We start from the raw sequence: 26,239 nt of genomic DNA on the forward strand, positions 1-26,239 counted from the left end.
ATGCAGAGTAGGAGATCAATATGTGGAAAGAAAGGAGACTCTGAGTCTGTCATAGTTCATGATTAACATTTGGGATATAGTCACGAGAAAAGAGGTGATTTGAGAAATGGAAAATTTCAGGTGGCAGAGTAAACAGTAGGAGAAAAATTAGAGCCATCCAGGAGCTGTTCATGCTGAATGAGCATAAAGATATTGGTTGAAAGCAAAGAAGTCATCCCAAAGAGAGTGTGTCCAAGTCCAGAGAGTAGAAAGGTTTGAAGACAGAATCCTGACAGTCTGGCCACTGCAAGTCTTGTTTTTCAACTGGGGGGAGGTTTGTCATCCAGACATTCTCCAGCTGGGGTTACTTAGGATTCAGATCTTCTCTAAAGTCAGTCTTAATTAATATTTTTTTCCTCCTCACTACTTAAGCCTATATAAAAGTTAAGATGGCTGAAGTCTATCAATTAGCTCTTTTCTGGTATTTACAGTAAGGAATAATGACAGAAGCACTTTTAGAATAGTTTAAATCTGGATTTTTAAAATTAACAGAGATTGCATGTTATCTTTCTCAGAAAATCTACTTATATCCAAAAGATGCTGATTTCCGTATTCCCTGAAAGGGAAAATGAAGGCCGAAAATATTTATCTACTTTTCCCCTCAGTGTGCTGCCCTCCGGCCCCACCAATGTCCTCATGAAATCAGCTTAGTGATTTATTATGGCTGCCTCTGACATGAAACAGGTAACTGAGTAGTAAAAGATTGATTCACAGTGAGGAGGTATAGCCACTTACAGTAATTGGACTATGAATTTTAATTCAAATCTTGAAATTGTTTGTTGTTGCAGTCACAATAATCTGCATGTTTTGCAGGCATGACTCCTTTTTTCTATAAAAAGAGGTCCCACCAATACTAAATATGCATTTTTAATTGAGCAGTTATATTTGTAACAAACTAATGGGTTTGAACTATAGCTAAGAATCCAAGCAAGGATTTTGCTTGGTTGGGGGGCTAACAGAGGCTCATCATGTTTCAGTATGCTGTTTATAGAAACATGAATTGCATTTAGGACAAGGCAGGAGCCTTTAGTATTTCACTGCAAGCTGTTCTGGTGTGTGCAAAGGTGCATTTTCAAACTGATAAGTGATGGGTTGGCCCTTGAGGCCCTTTGGCTGGGGCGAAGCATCATTCTCATAAGTCTTTTTTATCAGCACCACAAAAGATAAATCAACAGGATGATGATCTTATCATTAACATTGAATTTCTGAAATTCTTGCACTGTAAATAACCACATATTCAGGCCTACTTATTAAAGCTGCCAATTTTGTGTGATAAGGTCATCCTTAATTTCTGTTCGTTTAATGAACAATAGTGGACTCCACCCCTTTTTAGAGATGTGGCTGGTTTAAATGGGGAGAAGGATAGGGGACTGTAGAGCCATGTGGAGCAATGATTCACGTAGACAATAAATTCTGTTGCTGGGTCCTGTGGTAATAAGCTGTGCAGTCAAAAGACCACCAGGGCCTACGATGTGGTCTGTCTGATCAGGTAAAGAAGGTAGGGGCTCTCTCCTATAAAACATCAGGGCGTTTTAGACCCGTATTCCTGAGCCTGCAGAAGTCATAGACTTATATTTGGCTGACTGAAAGGCATGTTTGCACTCGACTGAATAAACGGTTCGACTATAGATTTAATCCATCGTTAGCAGACAACTGCTTGTCCTCCTACCATATTTGGACTAGTAAACCCTTTGGCTTAGTCTGAAAGCTCCCAATTATATTCCTGGCCAGTTGTCTGCCTGAAGAAACCTGTTAGATTTACCGTATGTAAGCCTAAAGGTGCTAATACATCTTAAAACTCTCAGCTGAAAGTAAATATCTGGTTTGTATTTGGAATGCAATAAAATGTCTTTTTTAGGAGACCGAAAAAATGTTGAGGCAAAAACATTGCAAAGGGCAAAAAGGGGCAAAAACTGTATCTCTAAGGTGAAATTGAAGAAGCACTGAATTAAAGATTAAAGCTTCAACACTCTATAAAGAGAAAATATTGGAAAGAATTACAAGTTAAATCTTGTCTGCACTTGGTAGGACTCTGAGTGTTAAAGCCAGTTGTCCTGAGCTTGGTCTAGTTGTCCTATTCCTCTGTAAATGGCTGTGCATCTGTCCTGACAGCCTTTGGGATCTCGTTTGGAGAGTGTGACTTCTAAAAGTTCACTGTCATCATCAGGGCTCTGGATAGTACCTGAGACCCTACTCTCACTCCTCTTTAAGGTATAGTCACAGTGCTGTACAGTTCAAAATTCTTACTATTCGGTAAATGTGTGCATCATTAAGTGGTGATCATTTATCCGGTTTATGATTTGGCTGGCAGAGTAGGTGGCACACAGGGGCACTTTAGCCAGAGCTAGGAGTGGGGGCCCCATGAGGCTCTGAGGAGAATGACATGTATGGGCACAGGGGTGACATGGTTCCAGCCATTAGGGCCACCACGAACTCTGAAAACCAGGAAAATGCCCTGGGAGAGTTAACGGTTCTTCTCAGGAGACTTACATGACTCGCTGGCAATATTTATCATCATCTTGATAGATTATAGCAACCTACACCTGCAAGTACTTGCTTTTTCAATCACAATGTTTGCTGTCTGCTATTACCCTTTCTTATCCATTGGTTGAACTTGCACCCTTAATGTTCTTTTGAGGTAGGGTCCTTGTTTTTTTGGTCTGTCTACGGTTCATTCATGTTGGAATAACTGTCATTATTGGTATGGTTTATATTGTAAAGCACTGTATTTGGGAGATAAATTGAGTTATTCTATTTATTTTTGTTACATTTTGGTTGTATTTTTATTATGGGATGAACTCGGATGTAATTTGGCTCCAGGTTCAAAAATAGGAAATTACTCTAAAACGGAAAGATAGTCAAACAGATTCAGTCAGGACTGAGAGTTCTAAGGGTTATCTGCCTTCTTCTGATGTTTTATTCCCTAGATATCATTATGCAGTGTTTCTGATATATGCTGTGGCTTTATATCTGTCCATAAACCGCTGCACAGATTATTTGCAACCCAGTAAAAAAAGCAGGACAACAGATTATATCTCTCTGACAAAAATGTGAGAGTCTGTTAGCTTTATAGCTGGATATCTGCTGGATGTATATATCAAGTGTACTCAACACTAGAAACCTTTCCATCTGATATAATATTTCTGGTGAGATGGCAGGTTGCCTGTGGTGTGTATGTAGCCATATATATATACACACACACACACCCCTTTCACAACAGGTTTGCTGTAATATAAAAGAAACAGCAAAATATTCCTGTGCAGATCACTCAAATGGTGTGGTTGTCTCTAGCAGTGTTAAGTAGAAACTAGTAAAGAAAGAGCAGAAAAACAAACCAAGTCACTTCCATTTAAGTGAAATTGTTCTGGGTGTTCTCAATTTTCATTTTGTCAATGTTTTGTAGAGTGTATGTATGTATGACATACAAGTAGCAGCTGAGTATGAGTACGCAGCACCAACCAAGATGATGTAGAATTACCCAAACAAACGCTATAGTAAGGGTAGACAAGTAGCATATTCCAAGTTGCATATAACACTTTTTTGTGATGAAAGCATGGCTTTTTTTGCTCAACTGATGTGTTTCTGTGATGCTGTACATTTTGTTTTGTTGGCTCAGACAAAGGCTGTCCATCCATCTTTAAATTCTTTTCACTGGTTCCAGATGGAGCATCGCAATTGCTTTCAATCGCCAGTCCAGGGTGAAATAAATGTCAACATTTCTGTTGACTTAAGTGGCGCCAGGATTTCACCCACACAATCTAAACTTAACATGCTTGCTATCTTTTTTTTTTTTCTTTTCTCTCAGCAAGGAGGTCCTTGCAATTTCCAAAGGGCAATGAAAACAGCATGGTTCATTGTTTCTAGATTTTTGTGGATAATGAATTGATAGGAGTGAGTATTGAAACAGTTGTAAAGCTCCTGCCAAAATGTCGTTTCTTTATGAGAAAAGTAATGGGGTATATTAGCTACACTCAAAAAATAACTTCCAAATCAATATGCAAGAAGTTGATCAATAATATGCATGTTAGGAAGGCAGCAGAACATGTTCAGGATTTGAATAAATGAACTTAAGTAAGTTCTTCTTTTGCAACAGGGCTTCTATAATTTGCTAACTTCGTATCATGGGTGATTTCAACATAGATTTCAATGGAGCTTGGACTATTGAAGCAAATAGCTCATTCTTGAAGATCTTTTGTTGTTTTTAACACATTGAATTAGCTCATTACTGCTGAATATGTAGTGGAAAATAGCATCTGTTTACACTGCAATAATATAAAAATTACTTACCAGTAACAGAATAAGGAGCAATTTGCAAAAGATAATCATATTTGTGCACTTGTCTGCAAAAAGTAAATTACTAATACATACCCAAGGGAAAAGCAGTTACTGGTTTATGCAATTTAATAGTAGTGTTAAGCATAATATATTATAAAAAATTTTTTTAGGATTCAGTTTTAAAAGTCATAAGGTTATGAACATAAAAAGCATAGCTGTCCCATATTGTTGCTTCACCTGTACTTAGTGATGGTTGAACTCCAGAAAGCATCCTGAAGCTCATTGTGCCCAAATCAGTGTCAAACTGTCCATACACCCCAAATGTACAACACCAGCTTAGAAACCTACTAGGAGATTTCCTTAGTGAGAGTTCTGTCTTCATTTAGCTAGAAGTTTTCAGTAGAATGTCCTCCATCATGTAAATTTGGGGTGCTGCAAAGGATACTGAGGCATACTGAGAATTATCATAGCAGTGAGACACCGTGGGTGTAAGCTGAGAGCTTTTCACAATTTCAGTTCATCGTTGGAGCTGAAGTTAAAGATTCTTATTTCATTTTATTGAAAGAGGATTCAGAAATCTCTACAACTTTTTACAGAAACCAGTTTTCCAGAGCAATTTTGTAGGTACCAGGGTAGACATGGTAGCTTTTCCTTAGCCCTGCTTGGTCTCATTGTGCCGTATTTGCATGTCCAGACTTTTTCAGGAGATCCTTTTTACCACGAATGTTAAGTGTAAACTTGCTATGTTTCTCCCCTGACATTTTCTTTTTCTTCAGAAGTCTAGAGCTTTGTTCTGAACTCGCATCTCAATACAAAACTTCGAAAGGGGCTTCAGTCTGTTGTTTAAGAACAGTATACTTTTATACATCTGCTTGTAGAAATGGCAACTGTTAAATGAATTATTTTTAAAGGATAGAAGGAAGAGGAATCTTGAATATTCTTAATTATTCATTGAGGTATTTCAATATCTCATTAGTTCTGATAGTATAATCTCTTCTTGGTTAGTGATGTCATCAAGAGGCAAGGCTAAAATTTTATAAAAAGGAAACAAAAAGTCTTTCATTTCACACAAGTGTTGTGTGAATTAAGTCAGCATTTCTTCAGGTGTTAAGGTCATGCCTGCAAGACTAAATTAACCTTCTCTTATTAAACTACAGTGCTTCTTAATCACTTCAGGAGCATTCCAACATTTGGTAGACAGGGATGGAAAACCGTTAAATGTTACTGACTTAATTGTACTAATTTACATGTATCAGATCTCTGTAATTCTTAATTCTGAGATGCGAGGAGTTTGGGTTTTTTTCCTTTCATTTGAGTTACAGTTACCATAGATTGATGGGAATCGGCACTGAGTAATAACAAAAGGAAGAACAGCATAAAAACAATAAAGAGCAATAAATAATTATAAATATGTTAATAAATATTGTGAATAGGTATGAAAGCATTTGCCTGCTCCAAAGAGTTTGGAGTCTCAGCATTAAATTTCAGTACCATTTGGAAATTTCACTTTCAATAATCTCTGCCCAAACAAATCTAAAACATGAAGTGGTGTCTTCAGTTTTAAAATCAGAAAGGGCTCTTATACCTGTCTAGTTTGACCTTTTTTATATTATTATATTATTATTATATGACCTTTATTTATATTGATTGGGATAGAGTTAATTTCTTCCTAGTAGCTGGTATAGTGCTGTGTTTTGGATTTAGTATGAGAATAATGTTGATAACACACTGATGTTTTAGTTACTGCTGAGCAGTGCTTACACAGAGCCAAGGCCTTTTCTGCTTCTCACCCCACCCCACCAGCGAGCAGGCTGGGGGTGCACAAGGAGTTGGGAGGGGACACGGCTGGGACAGCTGACCCCAACTGACCAAAGGGATATTCCATACCATATGACGTCATGCCCAGCATATAAAGCTGGGGGAGAAGAAGGAAGGGGGGACATTTGGAGTGATGGTGTTTGTCTTCCCAAGTAACCGTTATGCGCGATGGAGCCCTGCTTTCCTGGAGATGGCTGAACACCTGCCTGCCAATGGGAAGTAGGGAATGAATTCCTTGTTTTGCTTTGCTTGTGTGCGCGGCTTTTGCTTTCCTTATTAAACTGTCTTTATCTCAACCCACAAGTTTTCTCTCTTTTACCTGTCAATTCTCTCCCCCATCCCACCAGGGGGGAGTAGCGAGCGGCTGTGTGGGGCTTAGTTGCCGGCTGGAGTTAAATCACGACAACACCATACGATTTCATATAGCTGTTCCAGTTTTGAACCTGATAACTTGTGCTTGACTAAAGGAGATTAGAAAAGTAAAAGCTGAGGTGACTGAACCTGAAATATAGAGCATCCCTTAGGCACTGATCCTATAACACTTCAGCATATAAAATGTGCTGTTGATTTCAGAGGGGCTACTCTTATCCAATAAGATTTGTAGAATTGCAACTGGTTTCTTTTAGCTTCAGTAAGTATTTGGTTTTGGTCAATGGAAAAAAATAGATTTTCATATTTCAGTGTAATGCAAAGGAATGAAGGTTTGTAGGAAGGAGACAAAGTATAACTGCAGTGCAAACAGTAAGTAATGTCAGAACATTCTCATTAAGTTTTGTGTACTGCTTTGTATCCCTAACCATGGATTCTTACATAGAACCTAACAGATAGCTTAAAGGAGTGAAAGATGTTGACCTGTCAGCTTTGTACTGGAAGATATTTTCGCTTGGTTTGTACTGATGATAGTACAACAACCTACTTGTGTTAATAAATAAACCCCATTTTTCAGTCTGCACAACTTTTGGAACAACTTAATCTATCCACATATATGTATTACTTTAAGAACAAACAATTTATTTTATAACTAACTTGCATCACAAGTAGGTCTGTGTGCACTATGTATATCTAAAGGAGGTTATTCAAAGTACTAAGGCTCTGCCCCTGCAATAGTTGGTAGAACTTGTGTGCTCGCAAACCTTGTAGGTATGCACAGCATCTTGTGGACTTCACTGAGGCTCTGAATGTGTTCACAGAGTCACCCAAGAATGATTGAAAGCAAGGCGAAACGAACGTAAAAGAATAAATATAACTGTATTGTAGACTGACTGATCTTCAAGTTTTCCTATGCCTCACAAACCTGTGTTCCTTCTGGATAATTTGATTGTTTTTCTCAAAATATTTTCTTCTTGGCTAATCATTTAGATAAAACTAGTTTTTAATACAAATTTGCTTCCATGGTTGCCACTATTTTTTATCACCATTTAGGCATTTATTTTCTAGTAATATTAATTCCTTATATAAAACACAATTTACTTTTTTTTTAAAAAAGTAGGAAATAGCATTTATTCATTTTACTTTGTTTCTTCCTCACTCTTTTTCATTTAACATATATTTCCTCCCAAAAAAGAGAAGTCCTGTGGATAAACCTACAGTAGGACTTTTTAAGCAAACCACTGGCATAGGGCTCTTTTAGAGATACAAAATTTGTCCAAATGAGCCAGGAACTAGTGGGCTGAGAGTTCTTTTATTCCAAGAAAACACATTGCATCTCCATGGATGTTTTTGCACCTGGAAGGCTTGGATTCCTCTTGGAATATAAGGAGAATGAAAGAATCTGTAAACTCTTCCATCTTAGTCCTAGCCTTAAATTATCAATCTTTGTGCAGCTGTGAAAAATTTTCATAGTGGAAAAGTTCACATAATATTTTACATGTACTTACAGCCTTCTACAAGAAGGCTGGAGTTTTAACCTGGGAAGCACCTAACTACTGCCAAATCCACAGAAATCAGAGCTGGAATCAGGAAATGTGAGCATTTATATTTCTTATTTGTGGGTTTTGAATTTCTACTTATGGGTAGGAGCTGTTCTAAATGACACAGGAAAGATTTATAGTAAAATAACTATTGAAACATAAATTGAAAATCCAGAATGAAAAATCTGTGTATCTGTATATTTGAGTATAAGAATCATAAATTTGAATCAACATTTTTCTAAAGACAAACTTGAAATTTGGAAAACTTCTAACAACTCTAGTATTAAAAACAGTAATTCCAACAAAAGTATTAAGACTGTGCTTAAATATCTCCATGTACTCTCTTTTGTAGTTTTGTACATACGAGTTGTATTAACTTGTTTTAATTTCAGATATAAAGTTCAAATGGTACTGAATTAATAGGAATTTAAATACAACCTTATTAAGCTTTTCCTGTTTTCTGTAAAATTTCTTGTAGTATCTTTGTGTCTAGCTTACCGTTATTCTTCCCTGATGCTTTTATTCAATCAAAAAAATCTGAATCTCAGAATTCAATGAGATTGCTATTATGAATGTAAACAGACAAATATGGTTTCCTTGGAAACAGAAATCAGATGAAAACGCTCAGATGAGCTACGCTAAACCCACCCACTCAACTTTCTTTAGTTATTGGTTCACAAGCTGGATCAGAGGGAATCGAGTGGTTTATGCTCAGTGTAAAGTTTCTAAATGAACTGAGGCTCTGGGCAGGTAAGTGTGTGTGTATACTCTTGACTCCCATTAGCTGTTGTGAACTGTGACAAACTGAGATTCAAAAAGGTGTTGGCTACATATCCACCATTGTTATTTTTCAGATGACATCAGGAAAGACTCTGAACTTTTCAACACTATCCAGAAAATTACTGTCTTTAAAGCTGTTATTTTAAATTCAACAGCATCCTTTGTTTTTAAGTAAATGCTGTTTGTGTATAATCTGAACATTGAATTACATTTACAATATTAAACTCATTATTAAGTAAATCACAACCATATTGTATCATGGTGAGCTTGTTTTCTTTGTTGTTTCATAGATAGATTGTATGTCAACTTCCACTTTTAGGATTGCCGTATTGACGTATTATTCAAAAGGTGTTAATTAACACAATGAATAAAAGATGTGTGGGTGTGTCTACTGCTAGTAGAGGGAAGCTGGGGAACATTTCTACAAAATTATAATGGCATATATCATTTGCTCAAGTTCTCAGTTCCAAATATGTCAGTTCCAAATTCAAAACTGGAAGCATATATGTTATATTTACTAAGCTGAATAAATATATGGTTTATTTTATCATATGAGTAACACATAGTACTGTGTATAGATTAACCTTCTTCTATCTCATTCTAAGATTAATCTGAGATTAATCACTTGGTTAGTTTGAATGAAAAAAATCAAACAAGTTTCAATATTCTTTTGAAACTCTGACTACAAAAAGATTTACCATGGGGAAAGTAAATGATGCTGCCAATTAATACAGTAAAGATGAGATTAAATGTTAAAGTTAATGTCATTGATTATACCAGTTTTCCAAAGAGCATGTTTCATCTTCCCATCAAAAGAGCTCCCCAAAAAGCAACCATTATTACTATGGAAGTCAGTATGTACAAACTTCCAGATATCAGAACTTGATAACCTTGTCAAAAATGAGTTTAAAGCTGATCTGCCTTAATAATAAAAGGGATGAAATAGATGGTAAAGCAAATAGTCTGTTTATTGAATTTCAACATGCAATGAACTTTTGTTGTGCTGCATGAAGTATTGGTGTCCTTAAAAGAAAAATGCCAGGTATGGGAAGAGATGGATTACTTGAACTGTCTTCCTTTCTGTATATATATTTTGACGCAGTTCATGTCTAGTTGGAATGCAGCGTGTTACCTCGAGGCAGTTTTTTGTATCTTGCTTAGATAGTTACAGGTAATGCCACACTCAATGGCAGCCCACAGTACAAGCAGATGCATGGTCATAAAGATACTGTGTTACGGGGCAAGCGACATTAAGTAGGAAATTTTGACCTTCTGCATTTGGCCAAGATAAAATAGCTGTTCCTTTCCATAATGAAAATATTTGATTTTACTGTAGGATGGATGATTTTACCATAAGAATGGGGTCGATGCCAATCTCTCACAAGGTGATGGAGACTCTTGCCAGGTGCAGTCTCTCACCATTATATAAATGGCTCTGGAAGTATCCCAAGCACAGGGAGTGGGATGGAGCAGCTTTGTTAATGCAAAGGAGCTAGCGAGCTCAGAAAGCATCCATTCGCTCTGATCCTTGAGTATCGGGGTGTGTTCATGACTGTATTTAATAAATGCTTTATAAAGGAGAAGAGGGAACAGAAAGTTTTTCTTTCCATGGAAAGAGAAGATTAAATACCTGGGAATTAACATGCTAGGACATTTATTTTATTCTGCCATAATAATGGAGAAGTATTTTCTTTTCTACAGAAAGGTCCTTTTTAGTACTTGCTCTGTTATTGTGTATTTGGCTCTAGGGAAAGGGGCAAATTGATCAGTCATAGTTTAGGGGGCCAAAGCCTTCTCTCAGAGCATATCTGGTAGAAGTCATATTACACACATTCTTGGCGTTTTATACCACAGTTATATCTGAGTCCATAATGTAATTAGATCTCTGGCTCTGTATTACAGACTGGTGTTGATGATAGAGTGCACAAAAAATTGAAATGACACAATTCGGAAGATAAAGGTAAGCTTAGCAGAAGGAAGAAATGACGACAGGCAACATTTATCTGCACTATAATTGACTGCAGATTGAGTTTGTGTACATCGAGTAGAAATCAGGATACTCTTCTTGTTCAATATGAAACATGTCATTGTGTTGACATCACCTTTAAAAATTACATTATATGTCTTCACTTAATCTCCTACTCTGCAAAGGCTTACACAGGTACTTAACTTGTTTGTCTCTTGTACTGTGAGTCTGTGAAGCTCTGCTGAAGTCCATGGAGTTCCTCTGTTTTCTAGAAAGTAAGCATAGGACTTGTAAGTAGTCCTGAATTTCCTGCATGTACTCACCGGGCAAACGAAACAGTAGGCCGTGTAAGAAATTATTTTTGAGAATTTAAAATAACCTCAAATAAAAGCTTACCTACTAAATAGAGTAAATACATCTCAGTGCAAAAGACTGTACAATCCCCTTCTCATTTTATCAGGTGTGGCTCACAGTAAAAGCCCTATCCTAGGCAGAACCAACTGTTGGCATCTCAAGGCTGTTAGACTTTCTTTCTGTAAACTTATTCCATTTACTTACTGGAGAATTTCCATAGACATCAACTCAGGTTATGTAAATAGCACATACCCCGTAGTATACAGATGTCTCAGCTGCATACTGCAACCTTCCCTGAGCTCAGTACTGTCGTCACTAACTGGCCAGGCTGGTCAATCAGTCTGGACTGGCAACTTTGGAATCATTAGAAAAAAATACGATACCTGTTCCAAAAATAAAAAGGTCTTTTGATTTTTATCACTTTCTTGTGTGCTTAGAACAGATGTAAAATTATATTTGAAGTACTTATTGACAGCCCAACTTTAAGAAAATATTCTGTAGTCAGCGATTAAGACAATGTGTAGCATAGGCATCTCATAAATTTCCCTGACTTCACCAAAGGACAGAAGTCCTCTTGACTTACGCAGTTTTGTGTTATTGCTTTCCATGTGTGCCCAGCTCACTGACAGTGTTAGTGTGAACCAGGAAACTCACTTTTTCTTTTTAGAGCTTTTTACTCTGGAGGATCCTGAGATCAGTTGCTGATGTATTAGCCAAAATTGCTACTATTGTACTGGGGATAACAGTAGAGGTGATGGTAGCATCGAGTAGCTGGTAAAAACAGAGACATGACATGAGCTACTGAAATCTGAGATAGACAAAAAGGACTTTTCAGCACTCTCAGCCCTTGTTTGGGGCTTTCTAAGGGTGCAGACAGACTGCAGCCTTGCTACTAATTGGCCAGATGACAACATGGAGCAGAGGACTCTCCACAATGGACATCTTTCAAAATGTATTGTGAAATGAAAAAGACATGATGCAGGATAATTGGATTGAATTTTTGCGAGGAAGAATCAGTGGAACATATTCACTACACTTTTTAAAAAGTTCTTTTCTTTGAGCTGGCTTTTATTATGAAGGTATTGCCTAGAAGGAATGTCTGAGGCAGGAAAACAATCTGTAAGAAGATTGGTAATATGAGAAGGACCAGGAGGGATATGAAAAAGATAGAAGATGCAATGCTGCTGAAAACTCTCTGAGAATAAGAGAGCCTTTTTTGTCTCAATTCACAAAATTAAGCACAATGTTTTTGTTGGACTAATGCCTAAAGAACATAAGTGAGAAGACATATGATTCACTGAAGTACATTAGTCAGGCAGACAAACTTATTTTGAAGACTTCCATGTAGATGTGGTGACTATAATTGTAAGAGAATACTGTCTGGATTGTTTAAAATCTTTCATCTTTCTCATCGTATTTTACACATTGCAATTTGCTTGGTAATATGATGTCCTTATAGTAATTGTGGTACAATATTGCACTTAAGCAAAGAAAATACAACTGAGTTTTGACAATTGGGGAAGGTTACAAAACGTAAGGATTAGAAAGGCTTGAAAATAAATACATGGAAACAGAGGGAATTATTTGTTTTGCAAAAGGTGCTTGTACTGGACAACTAGGCAGGAATTCATTACAAATAACCTTGAAAAGTGATTTGAAATATAGACATCTTGCCATTTCCTTGAAGTAATTCTCATAGACCAAAGTTTGTTTACATGTAATTTGCAGAATCAGAGCCCCCAAAATTTAGTTAAGGATTCTTGAGTTTTCAACTTCAGATACAAAGTAATAATCTACCTTTTACTTTCTTGTTGGACATCTTTTTCAAGAATGCATATAGTTTCTTAAAGTTCACTGTAATGTTGCACCAGCAATATTTGACATATTTCTCATGCTTCATCACTGACTAGGTCACACATTAGCTGACAGTGACTTGTCTTCACAGTGCTAGGGTTAATTCTGTGTATCAAACATGGAAACTATGCTGTGAGAAGCAAACTTGGAAACTATAATGAAAGAAGAAACTAAGCTCTTTCTTAAGGTATTCTTCTAATGTGTTCTTTTGTAATCATAAAAAGAAACAGAATTTAATATTAGAGGGGTTTTAGGATAGCTGATTGACTATGATTACGAAGTGTTCTCTATTAATAGGGAATTTTTTCTTTAGGATTGTCCCGAATCTCTGTCATTTGAGAGAACATCTGATTGTAGATCAAACAGTTGTTTCTCAAAGGGGACTGCTCATATTGCATCAATATGAGCAATTATAAAAGCCAGAATGCCTTTACAAAACATGGAAAGGGAAATCGTCCCTTGATTCCCATCAGCTTCTGTAGATGTAGGGTTTCACCTGTAACCTCTGCTCATAACTCGTCTGAGCACAACTTCTAGCACAACTTGGTAAGGTAATATATAAACATATATATATTATCTTGGTTTTTGCAACTGTTGAACTCTGAAGTGTTCCAGAAGGAGACCCCTTCTCACCTTTCTGAAGGGGTACAGTCTCTTCAGTCAGTTATGCATCATGGTTGGCACCAAAAAGTGGGACTAACTTGTCTTTCACTCTTCTGCTCTCTCTCAATATTTCTTAATTCTGCATGAAAGTTGGGAATAATTGCATTTTGCGATCTTATCTTATTTTTGTATTTAACCTAGAAGTAAATACCATTTAAGTAATGAGTTTTATAAGCTACAAATAAATGCCATTTAAGCAGTGAGGATTATTTTAATTCTCTTGGGGCTGCAAGAAATTATTCAGTGAGGTACCATATTTTATGTTGCTGTGCTGAAAAAGATATTTATGGATATTTTTCCATTTCCTCCATCTTACTCTTGCAAGGAAAGATAATGACAATTTATTTTTTTTTTTTTTTTTTTTTTTAGGGTTCCTGTTCAGTTGTAAAAGTTCAGCATAAGCTAATTTGGAGCTGGTTAAATGCTTAGGAGCAATCTGTCTGCTCTCACATAGAACTACCATTAATGTGCCAGCTACACTTGTATTGAAATAAGCTCAGATGGCTTCATGTCCCCACAGAGGATGGAGATTTAAACTTTGAAATAAAAAAGGCATAAAGATTTTCTCTAAGCAGAGGCTGGGTAAACTGGCAGCACTCTGTGGGAAGTGCGTAATGGACAACTCTGCTTAGCAGCCATCGTACTTGTAAATTTGAGCAATGTGTTTCTACTTTGGAGCAATTTCATTCATATATTTCAGAACACTGAAAAGGTCACCAGCTTCTACATGGATGTATATTCCTTATGCATCCAACACTCTGCTTGAGTTGAGGTTTGTGGAACTGTAGCTGTGAGAATTTGGAGGGCAGAGAACTATGGATGCAGGAGACATAAACCTGGGGTGTTCCACCAACAGTTCTGTGAAGAAAGTTGATCTGTGTATCAAACTAATATCAACATTCATAATTCAGTGTTAAGGACCATGCTCTGACTACCTTTCTGATATTTGAAGAATGACACTATTAGTTAGGGAAAACAAGTGCAGTCAGAATCTGGAGCTGGCTGATAATTAAATTTGACTAGAAACTGTAAAAATAGTTGACATGATAGCAACATGAGGATGTACTGAATAATGTCATTTTTAATACATCATCGTAACTTGACACTGGTCCTTCAATTTAACAATAATTAACAACTCTTGACTGTGTTTGGCTTACAGTATGTCTCAATGTTATGTGTTGGGAATTGTAAAAGGTGCATGATTGTGCTGTTTCTGTTCAAGTTGTTTCTAATTAATAACTTCACTGTCCAGTGTTCTTTCAATAAGGGTACCTAATACAATATTTACATTATTTTAGGTATAGAAAAAGTGGCTTTTGAACCAAACTGAATGATGCATCTCAATATACAAGAGCATATGCATGTGTGTATATCTATGCATGTATACACATACACATATATGTGTTTATTGATTTAGACAAGGTCTCTCACTTCTTTCCTACTCACCTTGAGCTTCTCAAATCTCAGGCATCTGGAAGGAATCATGACTTTTCATGAAATCTGAAAGATTTCATAAATCTCGAGATTAATTAATATACACTTTTATTGTGATATTCACTAAAGCTTCCTCTCTCCCTAAAATTCATCACATTAAATAACATTAAATAAAGGTCTAATGACTTACAGATGCAAGATAATGCAGGAATCTTCTACCTGCATGAGTGGCTTAGTGAGTTGAGTGACTGTGTCATTTTATCCCTTTGATCCTTTGAGTTTGTAGCCACTAAATTACACACGTGTTTTTTTCTTCTGCTGATTCCACAATAGAAAGCATTTACCTTTCTTTTGTGTTCTAAGTATCTGCTATTGTTTCATGCCAGAAATAAAATACTGACCTTTGTGGGTTCTTGGTCTGACCCAGCATAGTTGCTTTTCATTTGTTCAATTCTGTAGTAGCTAAATTATGACTATTTTTCTAGAGTCTTAATAATTTCTCTTTCAAGTAAGAAAGGAGTTGCTTTCAATAAAGTTTGAAGCTATGAAAATATAAGGAATTTTTCAGGTTGCTAACTTATCAACTGAAAGACTATCTTTCTTATAAGAGTTTAAATAATTAGAGAAGAAATAAACTCTGAATATTCATACTCATTCCAGTGGGTTTTATATAAGGTTTAATCTTAGACTTCAAATACTATTCTTAAAATATATTTGCAACAGAAAATAAATGAAGAAAAGTTGGTATTAACTCTTAGAATAATAAAGATACTTTCAGTGTAATACATAAATCTTAATAGCAGTGCACATACAAATCTATTTTAGCTTAACGATATCAAGCAGCCAAAACATATTTGGGACTGTGACAGGATTTGTGTGAGCTTTCTTCTTTGAAAGGTTGCTCCTGGCTTTGAATTTTAAACACTACCTTTTGTAGCAGGTGGACAAAAGTAAACCTTTTTTTTTTTTTTAAGAAAGCCAGCTAATTGCATGTCTGCCTCACATTCAGTTAAATCTTTGGTGATGGGCTTTGAAGAGTGTTCTATGTTTTGCTTTCCTTTGTTTGGGCTTTGGTTTTGGTTTGGGGGTTTTTTGGTTTGTTTTTTACTGTCAGTCTTTGCTGAGAAGTTCCTGATACCACTGTTAAAAGAAAACTGTTCTTTGAAGGAAGCTTTGACAAAATCTCTAGTTTGAAATAGAAACTGGAAAAGTGCAAAGCTACTGGGAGGAGAGTGCCTTCCTCCCCATTGCCTGAGAATTAGTTTTTTTTTAATGCAAAAGCAAAAAAAGTCTTCGTAGAAAAACTAATAGTAGCATGGTAGACTAAAACAACCTTATTTTGGTCTGAAAGTAATATACTGTTATACAGTAATATACTGTATTTATCGAATTGAGTATTTTTTCCATTGTTTTCAGAGCATCATTCTAAATATAATTTTCTGTTTGGTCACTACTTGGATAATGTGAATGGTACCCATTATTGAAAGGTAGTCTGTATTTGTACTAATACAGAGAATGCCAGTTTAGAAATGAGCCTGATTGCATGGTTCATTTTGTTCTCCTTTGTAGAGCCAGGCTGCGGCCCACTACAAAGGCACTAAACATGCCAAGAAGCTCAAAGCACTGGAAGCCATGAAAAATAAGCAGAAATCTGTTACTACCAAGGACAGCGCAAAGACTACCTTCACTTCCATCACTACCAATACCATCAATACCAGCTCTGACAAAACAGGTTAAGCGACAATCTTTGTTGGTTTCGTTTGTTTGGGTTTTTTTCTTGTTTAACTCCATGTCTGTTTGGTTATGTGCTTGCCACATTGATTCATGCTCGATCCATCTTTCTGTGTGATATTGATTTCTTTTAGTCCTTTCAATAGGCTGGTAAGAGTATGATAGTCATGTAACCAATTTCTCTTAGTGAAAAGAGGCTTTTCATTCTTTTAGGACAGAATGCAATACTCATGACTTGAGTAATTTTTATAATGGCTAAACTATTACATATCAACTGATCTAAACCTTCTAGTCTGTATGCAGTATCTCTCTATAAATAATTACATATGGCACATTTCTTTTAACCACAATATAGCAAATTGCACTACTTGTGTCTAGAAGCCTCTTACAAAAGCATTGTTAGTAAAAACAAATTTTCATAAATTTCAAACATTGCATTATTTTTTTAAAATGGCTATTGCATGATTTTGAGCTGGAAAATAGCTGTATAACCTCTATTCCACACAGTCAGGTAAGTGCTGTTGATGCCAATTATTCTGCTTAAATGAGTCTTCAGACTGAAATAATATCCTTTAAATTATTGTGTGGGTAAAAGGTATTCCTTTGCAAATAAAATCTATGTGAGTATTTGGTAAAGTCAACAGGATTTGATTAAGCTCGCATTTTAAATATGTGGCTATTGTATGGGAAATTTCAAAGGAAGGTTGTAAGCTCACTGAAGGGTAGTCTAGTATCTCACAAGGTATGACTGCTCTTGTGTATGAAGGGATACAGTTTGCACATTTAGTCAATAATCAACCCCTCTTCCCCAAATAAGCCAAAAACAGCCACGGCAAAAAAGCCAAAGCTGTGAAGCAACAGACACCTTTCTACTGATGCTGAAAACTGCACATTTGGAACCACTTCTGATGCAGTAAGTTTAAGCATTGTAAATGGATGTGCACTAACCAATTATAGTATAACAAAAAAGTACCTTGCAGACATATCTAGTACTTTCCTTAAGATACATCTTTGCTATATTTGTTATACGCAGATACCTCTATGTCTATCTCTCTCTATATCTATATCTCTGTTGTAGCCCTTTATTATAGACAGCATATGTTTTTACGGAGATTTATATCCTAACTATAATGGGATGGCTTTAAAAAATAATTGTTACATTATTTTTGTGTTTGTTACCAAAAAAAGAAAGAAAGAAAGAAAATATTCTGAGTACTTTTGTTTCTATGATGAAAGAAATGAAGCATGGTAGAATAGGAACAATGTCAAAAGTTATTTATGAAAATATATGTGTTTCTAAACATACAAATACCTTTAAAAGTTTCTCCTGCTGTTACCTGTGGTCATGTTCAGAACAGAAAGGGGGATGTTGTATGGAAAGAGTGATTTATTGTTTACAAAATATGATCTAGTGGTTGGAGAAAATAACTGAAGAAAAAAGAGATCTTTTTAAGCTTTAAAATGTATTATTCAAAAGCTTTTATCTTATGCTGTGTAAGTTTGAAGGATTTTCCAAGGTGCCTTAAAACCAGTCTGAGTCTTTCCATCAGGCTTTGAATTAGATCCCTGACAAGATATATGAACTGTCTTGTATCCGAGGTCAGTAACACAAATCAGTTTTTATATCGGCATAAGTAAAAAACCATCAGAAATCTAGTTGCACACAAAAGCAATGGTCTATGCAGGAGTTTCCTCAACTTTACACATTGTTTGTGAGTTCCTGGACTAATTTTGTGCAATGTGTGTATACATGTATGTATATACATGTTTACATATATATTCTATGTTAGAAGTTCTGACCTTAATGGCATTCTAAAAGACACGTATTGGTGTTAATTGACAAACAGCCCAAAATCTGACAATTTCACAAAATACTGAGAACCATATTCAACTGCTGGCAAAAGCCCTGTTCAACCGGTGGCATTCAAAGAAAGGCGGCCAGTTCTATCCAAATGCAGTTATTACAGGTCAGCATTGATGTGACTTGGCAGTAGAATAGCATCCTTGGTGTAAATTACGCTTTGTAGAATCAAGCATGTATGCATAGCAGGAAAAAAAAAAAAAAGAAAAAAAAAAAGAAAATTCTGGATAGCCAAAAGAATGAAATTTTCTGTTAAACATGACAAGTTACCAATTTCATAAAACAGATTTTCTTTCCTTTCCAGTTGTTCTGAGTCTTATATTTGCATGATAGAACTTTTAAGGGCAAAATGGTTTCTGAAAGCCAGAATAACATCAGAATATACATACTGCATTGTGTGAGTTTGCACATTTGTAACTGATCGCTGTAAAAGTCAAATATTCTGATAGTAATATGCAGTTCTGAGGGAATAGTACTAATGAATATAATTCATCAATCAATCTTTCATAACTAGAAATAAATTCTGTTACTAAGTCCCTGCACTTGTGATCATTCAGAACAAAAGCTTTTTCCACAGTATTTTAAAGCTCTCTGCTGAAGTTTAATACTTGATCCCAAATACACTGAGGATAGCGTTATGTTCATATCCCCTCCAATATATCATGTACAGCAGTGATTAAATGGTGAATTACATGTCAGTCACAGCACATTGGTCAGGACTTCAGTTCACTGGTTCTGTGTACCCTTAGCAGCTCCAGCAAACAACACGTCATCAGGAAATCTGCAGTGCTATGCAATGAAGATTATGAAAAAGACCACACAGTATACAAACTGATTCAAGAGCTAAAGCAGCAATTTGTTATGTTGCTTATTCTGGAACTATTTTGTTAGACGTGGTGCCAGCATGTGTTATTGCAATAAATAATGGAGACTGTGCAACCCACAATGTAAGTGGACTCCTTAAAACCTTTCATAAATGGTTCCTGGTAGTTAAACTATGTATTAAGGAGAAAATATAAAATATGTTTCATTCTGTGAAAGTTGCTATTTTTTTTTACCCCTTTAAACAAACTTTTAGAATTATTAGAAGTCTTGAACTTGAGAAATCTTTGGGGGAAAGAAATATCATGAAAAGTTATGTTGGCAGTCACATAATGGACAATTCCATTCTCAACGTGTGGGAACTTCGTTACCAGTTCTATTATTTAACATCCTTCTTTCATCTATATTTACCACTTATTATGTGATACCTGTAGTCACTCAGGACAGAAAAACAGAAAGTGTGACCATTCCAAAGACAAGCCCACTTTATGGTAACATACAAGCCAGATTTCAGTATTTCTTGATTCTGCAATTCAGGGGTGACAATAAAAATTCATATTTTCACCATATATTAACATACATGCATACATATTCCCTGACATAAAGTTGTTAAACGTCCTTGATAACTTTACAAATTGCTGCTCCTTTCTGCCAAGATATATTTTCCTCCTAAAGATGCTTCACCCTTCACTTTGGCTGTAGGGACAGATACCTTAGGAACACCTTTCAGAATATATTTAGATAGACTGTGTTCTATCATCCTAACTATATGTCCTGTCCAGTAAAGTCATTATCGCACACTTGGATTTTTAAAATCTAGACTGAGTGTCCAAGATTATATCCTTGTAAAATGATATCCCTATAGTTGTTGCATATGTCTAAACATTGATCTTTTCCAAAGCTATTTGAAGTTAAAAAGGACTCTCCATGACCACATTATCACAAATTAGATCTTGAAGATTTGGGCTATTTTTATTTATTTATTTATTCAGCAGAGAATTCAGCATGAGTTAGATCATTTGTTATCAACGGAGAAGAAGGAATAGACCTTTCCAAGCGGGGAAAACATGTCATTGGGAGCCATCACTATGGCAAAGTCTTTAATGTTGCTTTTGAATGTTGTACACTATGTCTTAAATCCTTAAATGCAATGAACAGCTCTTAAAAACAGAGAAAAATGTGATGAACAGAAAAAGTGTGTATCTGGGCCAAGGCACCGACAAGATCATCTATCATTAGTACAGTCTTAACAGCTAAGAGACCCCCGTGCTGTCAGAGAACAAAATACTGGCGCCTGTCCTAAAAAGCTCACAGTCTACACATAAGATGAGAGACAGCTTAGGGAGATAGACACTGTTAATGTAATAGGCAGGTGTTTTAAAAGAGCAGTAGCATAAACATGTTCAAGTGATAAAGGCATAACAAGAAATGAAAACACTGAAGGATGGATTAGGAGGAAAAGCAGGAGGGTTTTTTTGTCAGTTACTGAACATATGTGTGGGTAACAGCATGGGAGAAAGCATAAGTTCTCTTATTTTTCTTTCACTGGCACATATGAAAATTCTTCTCCGTGGGAAAATTTTAGTTGCACTAACCCTTTCCAGTCCTTTTTTTTTTTTTTTCTTTTTATCTAAGTGGTAGGATATTTCTGGTCAGCAGATAGGATATTTCCTGAAATAACAATTTCAGTCCAGCTGGGATAATTCTGAAATGGAGAGCAGGTGGAGTGGGAGAGAGCACTCAGTCTGGCAAGGTCTTGGGCATAAAAAAGGAAGGCAGGAAGGAGAAAGAAATTGGAAATTATGTGGTAAGTCAGAGTAAACTTTGAAGGAGGAAGAAAGGAAGATGGCATGAAATGGAGAGGTTCAGGACGATATGTTGGAGTTTGGCAGCCACAAATACCAGAGGATCACATAATTTTTGAGGTTCTGTGAAGGGACCTGAAAAGGGACATCTGGAGATTGACCCCTACAGGTCAGAACAGAGTCAGCTAGAGCAGGATGCTCAGTATCTTTTTCAGCTGAGTTTTGAATATCTTCACAACCTTTGGCTGGGCAATCCATTCTAGTGTTTGACCACCTCAGAGTAAAGAAGGGGAAAGAAGTCTTTTCTTGTATTTAAGACCAGTCTCCTGTATTTCAGTTTGTGCCTGTTGTGTCTTGTCCTGTCACTGGGCACCACTGAAGAGTCTCTGGCTCTGTCTTTTTCACTCCCTGCCCCTGACCCCATCAGGTATTTATACACACTGCTGGCTTATGTTTCAAGTGGTGTCCAGCAGGATCCCAGGTCCTTCTCCACAAAGCTGTTTTTCAGACAGTCAGCCCCCAGCCCAGACTGGTGTGTAGGGTTATGCTTCCCTGTTGTGTGACTTTTGCATTTCCCTTCGTTGAACTTCAAGGGACTCCTGTTGTCCCATTTCTCCAGCCTGTCCAGGTCCCTCTGAACACACCCATCTGGTGTATCAGTTTTTTATCATCAGCAAACTTGCTGAGGGTGCTCTCTGTCCCATTGTCCGGGTCATTAATGAAGACTTTAAACAATATTGGCACCAATATCAATTCCTGGAGGACTCCACTAGTGACTGGCCTCCAACTTTGTGTTGGTGACCACAACCCTTTGAGCCTGGCAGGTCATCCAGCATGTTTTCTATTATCCTTTGTGTCTTTTTGTAAAGATGAGAAATAAGAAACCAAGAAAAAAATAAGAATAAGCTCAAAGAAAAGAACTAAAATGGAAATGAGTAAGACTTATCCAAATTTCTAAATTCTGCTAATGCATGGCTTTAATATGTTTACACTGGTTTCCCATCAGGCAAATCACATTGAATTTATGTAACATGCATTACTGTTATAAAAGGTATTTTATATGCAATTAAAATTAAAAAAGATCATTGATGGGACCTGAGTGAAGTGTAAAGCTCTTTCTCTTGCATTTTAAATTGTTTCTTTATGTCTTTCTGTTGAAATATCCGATGAATTCAGAGTTTCTATTTTTAGAGCTGTTTTATTCTTTTTAAGTATACTTCATGCCCTGTTATATACTGTCTTGTCTTCCTGTATTAGGCCTTTTCTAATAATTCCATAGTGCATTTTGTCACCCTTGCAACCTTTAACTGTGCTTCTGTGGGATGACTCAACAGTCTACAGATACTGGGAATAAAAGCTAATGCAGATCTGTTGCCTTAACATCAGCTTACACTGGAACTGAAGTTGGTTTGTAGATACGTAGGGAGTGGCGATAACGTGTTGCACAGTATGCAGGATGTCTTATGCCATTACTGAGATGGAGAACTCAGCTTCAAAAGCAAGGACTGTTTTAACAGAATGAAATCTACTGAACTGCTTACACTGTTCATCTGTACTTTTGGTTTTATTGAATATATGAAGGAGAGAAGGGCAGAGGTTATTAAACATAATATTCATTGAGAGCCTAGGTGGAATTTCTTTGACCAACTATAGACACATTGACGCTAATTACACTGGCTTCTTCTTAGGGTGCGAGGAAATCATGTCAATGAAGTCTAGGGCACAATTCATCTTATTCTAAAGTAAACATCTATAATAAATTAGATGAATGGTGAAGACCTGAGAAAAAGTATAAAAAAATGCCTCTGGTGACTAGGTTTGATATAAACTGCTACGCTGATACTTAAAGTTAGCTGAGACAATTTCCAATCTCAGTGACCAAATTGCCCTTTCCTTCAATGTGTCCCAATTTTTTTTTTCCACAGGTTTTGAACCTTTTTAACTGAATCATGAATTGCTCTGTAAGAATTTGATGCTCAGTGTTCAAAATCTGAGTTGGGTTAGTTAATTCTGAATGATCATGTAACAAATGACGCTATTTCTGTCTGTCAAGTGGAAATTTAAATATGCTTTTGAATAGCTTTTAGATTTCCCATTGATGAGAAGTTTCTTGATTTTTTTTGTTTGTTTGTTTTTAAAAAAACATGAACCTTTTTCTCATCTAATTTTTTAAGCATGGAAAGAAAAGTATTACCTAATAAAGGTAGACGGATGGAGTATGTATGGTTTAGTATTAAAATATTAACTTCATCTTTCTCATGTTACATTCAACCATAGGTGTCCTAGTGAACATGTCCTATTAGAACATTGTATCTTTTTCAGGTCTCTAGTAAGGAGTCAAGGGACTCTTTGCTATTAGTCAGTATGTGCTGTTTTATTTAAGATTCAAAACTTCTGCTCTAAATTGTAGGAAAAACTTTTCAAACGAAGTGCTCAAGTGAAATCTTGGTCCTATGAATCTTTATAGAAGAACAACATATAATTGACTAGTACTACAGCAGTTTTATTTAAAAATAAGAAGAAATAATCTTTGAATATATTTATATAAATATGTTTCTGCATGTTTGTTTGCAATATTTGCCCTTCTTTGTTCAAGACAGGTAATTAACTGTTGTTTCCTCCAATATCATGGATTAGCCCATCTTGCTTGCTTTCTTTTATCACTTAGATAGTCAAAGCCACGTGTATGTTAGCTCTATACATAGATGTATTTGTGCAGTTCCTGGTTCAGCTCCAGAACCTGTAATGGAAAGGAACTTCCATTTAAAAATGAAAATCAGTTTCCTCTTATCTCTGCTTTCCTTTTATTTCGACTTTCATTTTATCTCCCTTACATTCAGCTTTTGAGCTTATTTTCTTTTTTTTATTATAAACATACATTTTGGTGATGGCTAGGCTTTAAGGTTTATGAGGGCTTCCATATATTAAGACTTATTGGATTATTTCTGGTGTTGCTTCGTGTAGCTACCCTATTTTATCATTTACTCTTCAAGTTATTTGTTTAATACTTTGTTCTTAATGGCAAACCACCCTATCTTTTCCCTTCTTAAGGAAAGCTGAAGAAGACATACTGCTGTATTTATGACATTAACATATATTTAATTAAAAGTGCCACTGCCTATTTATTAGCATTTTTATAGACAGCAGATTTTCTTGTAATCTTTTCTAACTAAAAGAAATTCTATTTCTAATAATGATACAAACGTCAACTGTATTTAAAATTCAAAATAGTGTTTAATACTATTCAAAATCTGCTGGTGGATGCAGAAACAATTTACTGTATGATCCCAGTGTGCAATTTGCTGGTACAGCTTAGGCTGTGGATACCCTTGTATATGTAATTATTATTGTTAAGGATGTTTAATCTAAGAAGACAATTCATTGCAGTCTGTTTGTATAACTTAGGGGTTGTTTTGTTTCCATGTGCTTTATTATATCATAAAGTGTGCTTTTGTTTTGGCAAGTGATTTCTTCAGATCATTTCAGCATTGCTTAGGGCACAGCAGAATTAACAGGCTAATTCTGTGTTTAGGCTTGTGAGATCCTGGATGTAAATTGATTTCCTTTACAAGTCAATGTTTTAGTACACATCAAAATGGAACACTCACCTTGAAGCTTGAATTTGTAAGAATTTTTACTTTATATTAACTTGTCTGAGATATTTTGGGTGGAGCATTCCGAAGTTGCAAGTGTGAAATAATAAATGAGGAGTAATTGCTTGGCGATTAGCACAACACAGATGGATTTCAGAGTCAGCTATATGACTTCATGGCTCACTTACCAATCACCCAATTCTAAAAGTTCAAATTTTTCTTTTTTAATTTTATTTGAATGAAAAATCTTTAAAAGAAACTATAGTCTGAAAGAGATTTCTTATTTTCTGGTTCTCTTATCATTTGCTTGGAAATTAGAGATTACTGATTCACAGCTATCAGTTCTCTTAATCACATGCTTGGAAAATTCAGCCCAAACCAGTAAAATTTAACTGTGCTACAACATCTTTCACTTTAAATCACCTATGCTTTGACTTTTCCATACTTCAGACAATCTGTAGCTAACTGCAGCACAAAATGTTATCAGCATTCCACAGACTGTTGTACCAATTTTGCATTAGAACTCAATGGTAATTTGGAAGACAATAGCTTCTCTTTTGATCTCTGTGTAGAACTAGGGCTTTTTCTTTCTTTCAGAGTGTAGCTAAATGGCTATATAAAAATTACAGTAATTTATGTGTGCCTCAATTGCTCATGAATGTGCAATAAAATCCTTCTTTGCTTGCATTTACGTACGCCGAGAGCTTCGTCATATGAGCACCATGTGTTTTCTGTGGACCCAGCTGCTTTTGATTGGGATTGCCTTGACAACAATTTTATGCTTGAATAATCCTGCAGATAGGAACTGCTGTCAGTCACAACATCTGTATCAGCCTATTGAATCAGTATGAAGGTCCAATACTAACAATGGTATTGTTTATAGGTCTGAAAAGCGTTTTCTGTTGAAATATTAAATAGGGTCTTTCATAGATTCTCCGGGAAATGTCAGCTTGGTTGCTGCATGCCCATAGTTGTAACTACTAGAAATCTTGGGAGTAATCTTCTGTTTATCGGATATCTGTTTATCTGCTACTTATCAGTATTACTCTAAAAACTGGATCAAGCACCGTAGCATGTATCTGCTTAACGTGTGTTTTGTTGTTATGTTGGGAATGGCATTGACGCTACCTAGTAGGATGGGTCTGAAGGCTCCGCAGTTCTAGCCATTGGGATTTCAAAAAAATTACGGTATTGCAGTCCTAGATCCTCTTTCAAGTTTTTTTTTGTAAAACATCAGGTTTAGAAACCTGTTAACTATTGAGTAATTGTTTATTTTGTCCGTTTATGGGCTAATTTGGAATGGAGCAGAAACTTCTTGATCCAATGCTCTCAGA

The 26,239-nt window shown here is 36.0% G+C and overlaps 1 protein-coding gene across 2 annotated transcripts in view; it reads left to right on the top strand.

Moving 5' to 3' along the window:
• Window positions 1–26,239, top strand: part of ZNF385D (zinc finger protein 385D) — a 351,253-nt gene that overhangs the window by 267,583 nt on the left and 57,431 nt on the right. For both annotated transcript variants that reach the window (XM_075143421.1, XM_075143422.1), the window contains exon 4: window positions 16,663–16,825. In XM_075143421.1, the coding sequence (XP_074999522.1) occupies window positions 16,663–16,825 (163 nt within the window). The remainder of the gene's footprint in view (window positions 1–16,662; window positions 16,826–26,239) is intronic.

The sequence above is a fragment of the Calonectris borealis genome, chromosome 2, assembly GCF_964195595.1.
Source record: "Calonectris borealis chromosome 2, bCalBor7.hap1.2, whole genome shotgun sequence".
Taxonomy (NCBI): Eukaryota; Metazoa; Chordata; class Aves; order Procellariiformes; family Procellariidae; genus Calonectris; species Calonectris borealis.